Genomic DNA, 13,059 nt, shown 5'->3' on the forward strand with positions numbered 1-13,059 from the left:
AACGGCCATGGAATGTTAGGCTTCCTGAGAGTAATTTCAATTTGCAAAGAAATGTCGGCTTGCATCCAGGAATATAGATCGCATACTCGATCTTGTTATTAAAGAACAGGTCAGAAAATGGCTTAACTATTAGCAGTTATGGCTTTCATGCAGGCAGTCGACGATAGGATCTCTCCTAAAAACCTGCTTCTCCTTTTCGACGGCCTTTTAAAGTCATTTAATCAGTTACGCAATGAGACCGGTGCCCCCACTCTTTAATGATGCTTGAGTCCCCTGCCCCCATTATACTTTGCTCTGCTCCATAGTAACATATCACTTGAGATAATTACATTCTGTCCAAAAACCTTTGCGCATGCAGGGCCGTCGCTGTGGAATGCGCTCCCTGAGGGATTCGTAATAGCAGATCAGTTAAAGTGTTTACAAATATTCTTAAAACGTATCTGTTAAATTCGGCATATATATAATTAATTGTTCGGTCATTTGTGTATGTTCTATCTTCCTTCTCTTCCTGTGTTCATAATGCAGTTGTTTTTATGAAGCGACCTCTTTCCTTTCTTTCTGTTTCGCTTTTGTGATGTTGGACTGTGGATCACAGGGTCCGCGGTTCGAGTTCCGCCACGGCACTAATGTCCTTTGGCAAGATATTAAGTTACGTCTGCCCCAGGTGTTAAATGGGTACCGGTAGAAAGGAATTCCTTGAATGCTGTGAGCGCCGAATTCGGCTGCCTAGCAGAGCCGGGTTAATAGGTGGAGCGCCTTGAGCAATATTATTACTATTTTCACAAGCTTTCCTGGGGCATTTGATTTTGAAGTGGATTCTGCGCCTCACAAATCTCGTATAAAATTACACTTATTATTATTATTATACCTGGACCTCCGCTGCGTCATGTTCGTACATACCTGCTCTTGAAAGGACAATGGCGTGTTGGCTCCTTCCCAGTTTATTCGACGCATGACACCTGTAGGTCCCGAAGTCTCTGCCTTGGGGCGTTATCTGCATGAACAACATCACAAGATCAATGCTTCATTAGGCCTATATATATATATATATATATATATCTACATTTGTCATTTAATCTTTATTTGCCTCACCCGACGCAGGTAAGTGGGTACTTGGTAGGATATACCACTTGAAAACACTGAGCGCTACGTTACGACAGTGTGCAATGTAATTAATATCCTCCCTTGGAAGGAGTGTTATGTTATTAAAGACGTTAAATCATGAACAAGAACTGAATCTTCACTATTGTTATGAAACTTATAGAAAGTATAGGCCTACTAACGACCGAAATATCATTCATGATTCAGAAGAAATGCGTAAAGGACGATTTGGCTCAAACACGAGAAGAAGAAGAGAAGACCAGAGTGACCTGCTCAATGCAATTTACTCCCTATTACCATTTTTGCACCGACCATGCCGACGGTACATTTTATGAAACACATGTGGAGTATTCTTCTCAAAAGTGCAACCAAAAGGTATTCATGAAGCACATCGATTAAATTTGGTACTGATTATTCTAAAATGCACAAACTGGGACGTCTCTATCTTTAAAAGATCTATCTGGGGGTCATGTACCATGTGCTAACTGGGCATGTATAACTGAAGGCCAGAAGGTTTAACCACTCGGGAATGACCAGTCATAACAGCAATGACCAGGATACTAACAATTAGACGAGCTAAAAATACAATACACAGGACAAGACAAGATACCTGTGCTGTCCAGAGGAAAACATATGGCCCCAAACTTTGTCACGGCAGGGGAATAATAGTATACATACCGTGCACCTTTTGTCGTTGCCTTGTAGTTGATGAAATTGGGGGTAAAAATAATGTGTTAGGTATTCATGATAAAACATGTCTAATTTGAATGGATAGGTGTAGAATCCAATCTTTCGGGAGCCACATAGGAGTCTCTTTTTCAGGAGTTGGATCCACTCCGAATAATAGGAGAATTCAGACGAAGTAGCACTTGTAAAGCTATTTTGGAGAATAGACACCACTATTTTTGTTTTATTAATGCAAGAACCCACGAGCTCCCCCATCCTCCAAAAGAAAGGTCTTTTAGAACCGCACACGGGTAAGACTTTGGTGAGCACTCTGGTGTAATCCTTGATCCCGAGAAGGTCTAGTGTAAGTTTGTGTGTGTGTCTATTGTTGTAGTTGAAATGCTGTTATTAACAGGTGCTTACCGATAAGGTGCTAACACCATCTTGGTATTGTCGACTAGCTCTTCTCGTGACCGATCTCCCATTTATTGTCCACGTGATGAAAGGTGGCGGGAAACCACTCCATGCACATGTCATGTTCACCATCCGAGAGTGGTAGGCGTACACATGTGCGTCTGAACGATCCGTCTGCAGGAATGGTGCATCTGTTGGGTATATGAACGGAGAAATGGCAATTATCTGTCATGGTTTTAACTTCTTTAGCTATGATGATCGATGATTGTTTGACCTGACTGTTTTGAAATTATGTATATACCTGTGAGTAAACAACCAAGAGACTGACGGCTGTCTGTCCTCTCCGAGTGACTTGGTAATGAGGATTGGTGCCTTACCAAAGGGCACGAGCGCATTGACTTGGTTTTGAACCCGAGACCTCCTGGTTGCGAGACTACTGCTCTACCACTGAACCATGGCGTTCCTCTATCTTACATAATCATGACTACACATGAAAGGTTCCATTATTTCACCTGTATATATTTGTGATTCACAAAAATCCATAAAAAGGGACTTTTAACATTTATTGACTGCATATTGTGGAAAGGACAGGAGAATAGGGTGAAAGAAATTTCTAAGCCATCTGCTGTCCTGCTTAATAAAACATGCAACAAAAATCACTTAAATAGAATAATAATTGTAGACAAATATTTATACGCGCAACGAAGTTCGTTGTCCTTGATGTACGGTGGAAGCGGCGTCATTAAATACCCCCGATTGTGTTTGCTAAAAATAATCATCTTCATATAGACTATCAACTATATATAGAACATATGAATATCGATGTGACCCGCGTGGCTGCATAAAGGAAACATCGTTGACAGACAATGACTTGTAGAACTACAATTACGAATCATTGCATAACTCTCTACTGCGAATGATGACGAAGTGTAAATTAAAGAAAGAAAAACACAGTAACCATCATTATAATCGTTATAATCGTCATTATAAACAATAAAGAGCCCTCTTCATATTTTGTTTTACCTCTTAAATTATCGTTTACACATAGAAGAAAATATTTCACGTAGAAAGCCTTGTATATCTCTTTAGAAATTGAGGCAAATGCTGAAAATGTGAAGATGTAAATATTATTATGAGGAAATAAAGAAGACCAGAAATTGTTATTGTACCCACAAAAAAATAATCATTATGCTCGTTGCACACGAGGCGTCTACCTGATTGCGTTATTACCTTAGCGACTCACTCAAGTGCTCGTAGGGGGAGGGGAATGCAATAAACTACTCATTTCTTTCCTTTTCCTTTACGTCAGTCTCACACAGCGTAAGGAACACCGCGCCAGTGGCTAACGCAGCCCTAAGCCAGCTGTTGACGCTTCATGTACAAAACACAATTTACGGATTGACTTTTTGACTAATAATTTCGGCGAACTAGTACATTATGAAAGGGGGATTAGTACTGACCATTGCCATTATTGCCCGAACATGTTATTTTTTTTTTGCATATTAAAAGTTATGAGGTGACAGTTGCCCGAATCTGAGGTGATTTCAACGTTGGTAATTTCAAAGTCGGGGGGGGGGGGCGTATCCTTATTATTGTAATTATTAATCACCATGACCATGGGGTAAACGATGGTACTATTTATATGACTCTTAATATGCTCAACAAAAATGCGATGATTTTCAATTTTGTTCATCGCATTACAAGTCAAGATGCATGAGTTTTTGTCAATATAATACGAAGCCGATACCACACGCCCCCCCCCCCCTGTATTGACATGATGAGCATGTTGAAGCTAGTTTTGAAAAATCGTTCAAACCTCCCTGTCATAAGCACTTAATATCAACTTAATACCAGCCAGACAGTACTACAGGTTGTAAGAGAGTCCCTAACACCCACGAAAGGGGCTCAAGGAAATCAGAACAAGATAGACCACAGACGGAGGGTGGAGTACGCCTGTCCCACACCGTGACGCATGCTTCCTTACTTCGTGATATTAACTCAAGATAATCAAGATAAACGACAAATACTTAGAACATGGGTTCTGCCAGAATAGGGCAAATTTCTTCGGGTTTTTAGAGATTTTTGTCCAGAGATTTTACATGAATATCAATGATTTAAAAATGACATCAGATAGACCTTGAATATAAATTGAACCTGATTAAATTATGTTTTTCAAATCGGTAGGCAAAAATGATCGCTTAAAACTATGATGGCCTTGTTGAGCGCGGAGACTTTTTAAACTTATACCTGCCAGAATTTTACAAGAAACTTGACCGTTGAAAAGCCAAATGGTTGTATTTTGGCCATTTGAGGCGGTTTCTCTCGTCACATGTGAATGCGGCTCAACGTGTCGCTCGCGAAGCGATCACATTGTATGTTTCCTGTACTAATTGCTTGATTTCCTTACGCTCTGGATGCAAGGGCGGCCTGTAAACAGCTGGTGGTCTAGAGTCATGGGAGTTTTTGTCTTGTGAGACACTGTGTAGGTCAATTGTTTTACATTTGGAGTTAATTGCTCCAGGAAGCGTTATCTTTTCAATAGACCTGTGACCTGTTTACCCGCCTGTTTACTATAAATGTATTTCAATTTATGCATGTTTCTTTCCAGAATCCGGCCCTGATTACAATCTATTTAAGTCACCTGCTATACACAGTAGCATATATAAAGACATGGCAGATGGAATCCACTTTGCATATGTTGCTATGCCAGGCAAGTTGTTCCTATGTTCATTTATATGTTGAAGCAAGATTGTTCATGTGCATATAAACAATTATCCTATATGGACTCAATAAAGAAATGAAATGAAATGAAATGAAATGAAATATATTAGATTTTGCTGCCTGTCCAGCCTCTAGCAAGCTTTCGAGTCGTAAAGAGAAACCTTCTTCAAAAAGTGTCCGTAAATTTAGTTAACAGGTCTATTCATGCATGATTCTCTCCCGAACTCGTGGTTAGCAACTATTAAATTGATCTGCTATACACCATGGTATCTATATGGATATAATTCACTGTGCATACAATAATTGTTGTTATGCCAGGCAAGCATCAGACAAGCTTTTCATTTGTCAAGAGAAACTTTTTTTCAAGAAGTACTAGAACCAGAAATCTACTGCGATAGAATTCCCCTTCTTTCAAGGAAGAGGACCGAAATATTTATATTTGGATAAATTATTGTCCTAAAATTGATTACATTGTAGTATTTGAGGAACAGGTTTTTTGTAATAAGATATTGAAAGCAGCAATCAAACTTTATTGAACAATCACCAATATTGACTCGAACAAAATGACTACAAAAGCGCATTACATTTGAACCGGCATATATTGCTACCTTCACTTTTCTATACAATCCTTGTCATAATGGAGGGAAGTGTAAGGAGGAAGCGACATTTAAAAGGACAATAATGCAACAATACATTTGACAAAACGTTAACTGCTTTAAATACGTTAATTACACCCTTTGAAAATGTCCCCCCCCCCCCCTCCTTCCTCCTCCTCCTGTTTGTTGTTCTCTTCTTCTTCATATTGTTCTGCTTATCATTATTATTATTGTTATCATCATTATCATCACTATCATCATCTTCTTCATTGTCATTTGAAGGTATTAATAATATTCATTCTTGAACTTCTTTTCTTTTGCTTTTTTCCTTCTAATTTCCTCCTCCTTCTTCAAAATCGTGACTATTATGATGATAATCATCCTCTTCTTCAATGTTTTGTCTCTTTTGTATCTCTCTCCCCCTTTAACCTGTAGACTCCTAACTTCTCTCATTCCCATAGACTTAATACAGGAGTCACTCGGTTCCCGTTGACAATGGGTTAATGTCATTATATTATTTTACTATTACTTTTTTCATCTTTTTGTGACTACTCTTGGGTATTAAATGTGATATCAAGACGACATGTAGATGCAATCACGAGATGACAAGAAATCTTATACTAACCCGGCTACTGGTCGGAATCCAATCGAATTACATTGTTTTAACTGCCCTACGTGACAATGATACAGCAGTCATGGAAATCATATTAATTGTGATGAAGGCTTTTAATTTGATGATCTTATTACTACAAGATCCCTTTCTATATGTACGTGACTGCAAAGTAAAGTTATCATTGAAAAGAAAATCTGAGGTTTGATACAAGAGGGAATTAATACTTCGGTTTCAGTTTCAAGATGATGAGATAATATCTTTCTACAGATTATTACACAGTGGCTTTACGATGAATGTTTGGCTTATATTTCTCAGATTTTCATAAAATGCATAATGCGACATAGGGATGATCGTTAAACTCTCTGTGGGAAATAATTTGAAAATAATACGAGTAACCAACCGCGCCATGCAACAAGACAAATTCATTAATTACGAAACCAGAAAATAACTTTTTTGAACGACAATAGAGATATAGGGGTGTGTGTGTGTGTGTGTGTGTGTGCGTGTGTGCGTGTGTATATGTGTGTGTGCGCACGATTGTGTGTATGTGAGGAAAAGGGTGGCGATGCATGAGACTTTATTTACAATAAACATTTCTTTAAAACGCATTAAGCTTCCTTTTTCTTCATGAATGTTGATTAGATGTAAAAGGCCGTCAGCCGTCTTGAAGCGCACGGCCTAAAATATTTTTTCAAAAAGCAAATTGCAAGCTTTTTACTTACTGCTGTTTGACCCGTAGCGATTACATGGAAATGATTGATGGAATATGAAAACATGACAGTAGGAAACCCATCATAGTGGGTTAATTTCTAGAAAAGAGCATATTCCCCTTATATTGTTTGGTTTTGTACGTCATAGCAACTCCTTCGTCATAGGGTACTTACGTTTCACATTCAAGCTCATTGGTTTTGAGATGACCGCTAACGAGTTCCTAGCATCACAGACGAACCTTCCTCCATCTGATATCGATGAAACTGTTACTGACAGCACCGGTCCTACCGATACCCGACGACCGCTGGGAAGAAGCTGACCCGGATTTGACCTCCTCCAAGAGATAGCCGGCTCCGGATCTCCAGTTGCGTTACATTCTAACCGAACCGTAGAACCGATTGTGGTGGCGATTGTAGGTGTCATGTATGCAATGGCTGGGGCTGTAACAAAAATGAAGAAAAAAAATGATTAATAGCGCCTATGATATATGATTTATTTTTTGATTTCATAAAACTTCAACCGTCCCAAAAAATGTCATGCATATATTTACAATTTCATATTATAGATGTATGATTTGTTTCAATTACTTAGAGTTCGTCGACGTGCCTAGCCTAATCCACTGGCTATTCTCTGACACTAATTTTGTTAGGAATTTACAAAAATTACCTGCATGGTTGTATTTCTATTTCATGTTTGGTAAATGTGGTAATGATTATCTCACAAATGTTACAAACGCGCAATTATCAAGTTTCGTATAAATTGATGCAACACCCTGAAATTTATTTACTAAGCAATAATTAATTGAGGGTTTTCCCCTACTTTGTCATGCATTTCATCAATTTACAATGCATCGTTGGTTTCCCTTGTTTTTGCGGATTTCCCGTGGTGTGTTATTACATCCTCATAATAACCTTCAAAGTCTACACTAGCAGCTGAATCAGTTTTATTTCATCTCTAAAACTTTGATGCGAGGGGATTAGTTAATCACGATCATTCTATCCAGCACTGTATATCAAACATTATGTCTGAATTCTGGCTTAACAATCAAAGTACACTCTGGAAAAGGTCGTGTTTGGAATTAAGAATAATAAATATTGTAATAAATGAACAATGCTTCATCCATCAATATTCATTATTACTAAAATGTTACCCTTTTGAGCAACAAGAACATGATACATGCATTAAAAGGAAGTACCATCTGTTGTAAATAAATACACTAAACATAGTGTATTTCTATGTAATACAGTATTTCTTTATTTGAAATATATACACCTAAAACTTCTTTCCTGTCTTCACATTGTCGTGACGAACAAAATACGTGACGTCTTTCGGATGGTGACGTTAAAATTTGGTCCCCAGATATTACACATACACACGTACTGTGGCGTGTCATGAAATCATTACCATGTATTTTTCTATTTGACTGAGCAAGGGTACAGAATCACTCTCGTTATCACGACATATCATCAAAGTATCGCTACTTCTATGTGTCTTCTAATTGTGGTACTTGCTATTTCCTGCAATCCAAAAGTGTAGAATAAACCATTCAGCCTTCGAGATTGCCTCTACTTGACCGACCTCTACGGGGTCATTCGTTAATCTCCTGTCAAATAGGGATCTTCTTAATCTCACATGAAATACATTCCATGAGCAAACGTATGACGTGTAGCAACGATGTGTCACGGAATGAATCGAATACCACTTTGCATGAGATCCCTTAAGATGTCATCATGACCTACAATGTGATTCACCAGCTACAAACATTCATCATTAAACCTTCTCTTAATCTACCAGTATCATGGATGATCTGTGAAGGGAAAGGTTTAAGGGCACGGATTAAAGCGCCTTACCTGTTACAATTTTGGTATATATCCTAGTCAACATTGATCCGTGCATATGGATAAGGGCCTCCGTTTCTTCCTCATAATGAGAATAATAATGTGCTTTTCTGGTATAGCGCATAACACATTATGATGTAACATCTGTGTACGCTTCCAAAGGACTTCACATAGTATTATCCCGCCCATAGCGCTTACTGTATTCAAGGACTAAATCATACCAGGTACCCATTTACTACAACTGGGTGGATCGTGGCAAATGCAGATTAATGTCTTGCCAAATATGCGGCGAGATTCGAACCCGGTAGCTCGTGGTTCCCAGTCCCGAGACTTAGTTCATACATTAAGTGTTGTTAGGTAGGTCAAGCCACAATGTTTGTCCGACTTAGCAACGACTATTTTCAAGTTGCATACTGACGACTAATATGTAGTCAGATGTAGTCAGATACTAGGGAATGTAAACATTCTCTGCTAGATAGCGTGTATAAACTTAAATACATTATTATGGCCTATGACTATCGCTTGCATAGTTGTTCGCTGTATCTAGCGTGTATATTGCATTGTGGTTATGTTCTAGTCTAGTATCCCAGGGTTTCATTCTGATCTTTATCTTTCTTTTCTCCGTGCTTTTCCTTTTAGCTCCAGGCACTTAACTTAACAACCAAACAGGGGACAGATTTCGAAACGTGTCTGGCGCTCTCCCCTTGGCACACGATTCAGAAAGACCGGTAGTACGTAAGCAGCTAGGGAACACGTTTGCTCTTATCCATAACATGTTACCTCACCCTCGTGAATGTAGACCTTCCTGTAATGAAATAGAGGGGGTAACTCCCTCCCACCCGTCATTCTCCACCCTCTTCTCTTAGAGAACTAATAAATAAATTGTGTACTATGTGTCATTACTATGCTATGCCATTTTAAGCATTATTTTTACACTCGTTTTCATAATGAGATAGAGTGGGCGACCCCATTCCCCCTTAAAAAATGCTTATGTTAAGCCTGTTCTATCAGGGAAACATTTGCCATTTTCAAGTTGTTGTTTTTTACTCTCCCTTTATTTCTTACAATCCAGATCATAACAGTTTCATGCAGGCTATATTTCTAACTTCACATTAATTTGTCCTGAAACAAACAAGGAAACAAAAACGCTAACTAACAAACAATCAAACAAACGATAAAGTTCTAATATTAGTTATCGGTTTGATAGAATGCATTAGTTTTATTTGAAAGCATATGTGTTTTTGCCGCTATATCATTCAGAATAATCGCAAAACTTGTGTATGCCTATAAGTTACGAGCCTTACACCAGTACTGCGATCTCGTATTTCGAAGGTAAAGCAACCCTGCCAAAGACTCAATTATCCCAAATACCTATAAACCCCCTGTAAATTAAACAAAACTTCCTTGATGTATTTTTAAGACAATGTATACCTTACAAACAACCACTTCCCTCTTACAAATGTTTCGCCTGATACTTACATGCATTGAAGGAGTATGGACCTTCTATGCTAGGAGGAAAAGTCGCAAACGCTTTTCACCCGATTATTGCCGATTAATGTTTACACCATCTGGTAATGCATCACTTCAATATAACACACCTAAACACAATCCATAAAGGGGGTATCTCACTGAGCGGTGAATGCTAACGAACGTTGCGAATTTTTGCAGTTGGCGACTATTAGCGACTGTTAGCAAATGTTAGCGACAGTATTACCGAAGATTAGCAGCTATTTGCCAATCCTTTGCTACTATTTATTTCTTTTTTAGGACCTTTTACGAACCCTGGCGAAACCCCAACTCGCTATATCTGCAAGCATTCGCCGCTCAGTGAGATACCCCCTTAAAGGAAACTTTTTTTCAAAGTCTATCCCCATGTAGCTGAACTTGTTAATACTTAGTAGATTGAAAAAATTTGATTAAAACATTATGATAAACTTACCACCAATGCGTAATTGTGCTATCGCTTGTGTGGTAACGCCATTGGTCTGTATTTTACATTTCCAAGGTCCTGCGTCATCTACATGTGCATTGGTAATCTCCAGGGTGAACTGACCCCGAACTGAGATGTCGATGGAGTATCGCTCTATCGCTTCTGCCTTTTTCGTCTTAACCTGCAATAGAAACAAATCAAAATCAGAGGGGGGAAATGCGTTTTTCACAGGCTTTACTCCTTAACACTCAATTAACACAGCACAATTATTCAACCAATATTATGTCATCGAAAGAAAATTTGTTCATAAACATCATTAATTTGTTTTAGGATTTCTTTAGGCACATCGACATGTGCATTTGAGATCTCCAGCGTGAACTGACCAGGAACAGAAGTGTCAATGGAGTATCGCTCTATCGCTTCTGCCTTTTTCGTCTTTACCTGCGATAGTAACAAATCAAAATCAGGGGTAAATAAGCCTTTCGCAGGTTTTACCCCTTCATAAACTTATGCGAGAAAGGTAAGTAAAAAAAAAAACCTGATAAATATCAATTGATATTGGATGACAGTATAGTACTCATGCTTATCGTAACCTCCCATTATCCCCTATGAGACTCATTTTGTGCTCACTGCGATTCTTATACACTCGGGTACTATTTCTTCAATTTTTTTTCTTTTGTATAATGTTTTTTCTTTCTGTTTCTTCTTCAGCCACTAAGAAATTGCCATGGATATTAAAATTGTTTATAAATCAGTTGTACTCATTTAGAAATTTGGCCCATTCTTCGTAAAGTTGCAAGCACTATACACAGAAAGATGTATATGGGACTACCCTATATCTCTCACAGACCATGAGAGAAAAAAAATAACCAAATATATGAATTAGTAGGCGGTTTCCCGGCAAATTTGTTATCATCATGTATTAGTCAAAACATATTCTTTCACATGATTGGTAATGAGAGCTTCCATTTCATTTTTTGAAATTGGGGCGTTTCCAATACTGGTCTTTACCTTTAACATGATTAATTTGATTGGGCCTTTCTTCTCTCACTATTAACGATCCAAACGTATATGTTATCTGGTCACCCCTATGTCTACCTTTTAAAGCTCATCGATATATCAAGATTAAAGGTTAATAATTATTGTAACAATATTTTATTGTTTTCAGTTCAGTTTGTTTTATTAGCATGTCGCAGCCTCAGCTGAATTACGTGACAATTTACAATTAAATTAAAAATAGATTCACGATACAATGCATTTATGTATCCAAAAAAAGGTATATACACAATAGATACTTTACATGTAATATAAGTAATATTAGTTAATCTATGTTTATGAACATGTGTATATGAATATGTGTTTTGAACAGTAAGAACAAATAAAATTCATGAATTTCACAGAAAGAAAAGAAAATGTGGATGGATAAAGGTTACTTACCCCACTGTCTACCATCTGGAGTTCATTATGATACCATGTAAAGGAGGATGAATCGACCACTGTGGATGTATCTCTGCAAGTTAGTTTGATGTTTGCTCCTATCTGAAAGGGACCATTACCTGGCTTCGTATTAATGATTACTGCACCTTGTGCTGTAGAGAGTTAGAAGGAAAAAAATGGTTGAAAGTTATCATTCCAAAATACGTCAAATGAGTAAGTGAGTTATTATTAGTTTGATTGTATTTACCAAGGGGAGCAACATCAGTATCTGTTTATCACGTGTCTGTTTTAATTTGGCAGGACTTCAGCAGACACTCGTGTAATAAATGGTCATTCTTCATTTCCAAATAGTATCTTTTTATGCCAAGGACCCACTATTTGGAACAAACTACCTCCTAAACTTAAACAGTTTGCATCTTTAAACAGTTTTAAGCATCATCTAACACTTCACCTGATACAGAAAATTTGAATTTGACAAACGCAATTTGATGTGTGTAATTACCATTGTAGTATTGTATTTTCTTTGTCCCCTTTTTTGTTTTTTGTTTGTACATTTTTAGGATCATCTACCTGATCTATCTGATGATCCAACCACTTCGTAATTTCCTTTTGTGTATTTTCCATTTTAGTGGTTTATCTATGTTTGCAAGAAACTATTGTATTCTTTGCCTTTGTATGTTTTTTATGAAAGTGGTGAATAAATTCAATTCAATATCATCAATCGTTGTCTTTCAGTTTAGTATTTAATACTCCGGTTGTTCTTTTGTGTTTAATGCAGATGCTTTTGTGTAATTTCATCTTTCGCACCACTGCGCCTTGAGCATTTGAGTTCAAGTGAGTTCGGCGTCTCTTTAAAATTATCTTGTTGTTATTACTATTACTAATATTATTTTTATATTTATTATCATTATCATCATTATAATTATCGTAGTTATTAATATCAATATTACTACTATTATTATTGTAGTCATTATCACTACTACTGGGGATCCCTGCAATTATTATTACCCAACAGGTGTACCTATTATATAC

General features: G+C 37.5%; 1 protein-coding gene across 3 annotated transcripts in view; it reads right to left on the bottom strand.

Annotated features, from left to right (window-relative positions):
- Positions 1–12,175, bottom strand: part of LOC115917872 (probable serine/threonine-protein kinase DDB_G0281745) — a 32,768-nt gene extending 20,593 nt beyond the window's left edge. For 2 of the 3 annotated variants that reach the window (XM_030978388.1, XM_030978387.1), the window contains exons 1-5: positions 12,028–12,152; positions 10,600–10,771; positions 6,996–7,262; positions 2,191–2,372; positions 901–994 (exon numbers count right to left, since the gene is read on the bottom strand). In XM_030978388.1, coding sequence (XP_030834248.1) covers positions 901–994; positions 2,191–2,372; positions 6,996–7,262; positions 10,600–10,771; positions 12,028–12,042 — 730 coding nt within the window. In that variant the 5' untranslated portion in view covers positions 12,043–12,152. Of the gene's footprint in view, positions 1–900; positions 995–2,190; positions 2,373–6,995; positions 7,263–10,599; positions 10,772–12,027 lie in introns of all 3 variants that reach the window. The other variant, XM_030978389.1, reaches the window with a different exon arrangement.
- Between the last annotated feature and the right edge of the window lie 884 nt (positions 12,176–13,059).

This window comes from Strongylocentrotus purpuratus, unplaced genomic scaffold (assembly GCF_000002235.5).
Source record: "Strongylocentrotus purpuratus isolate Spur 01 unplaced genomic scaffold, Spur_5.0 spur5_scaffold_1, whole genome shotgun sequence".
NCBI lineage: Eukaryota > Metazoa > Echinodermata > Echinoidea > Camarodonta > Strongylocentrotidae > Strongylocentrotus > Strongylocentrotus purpuratus.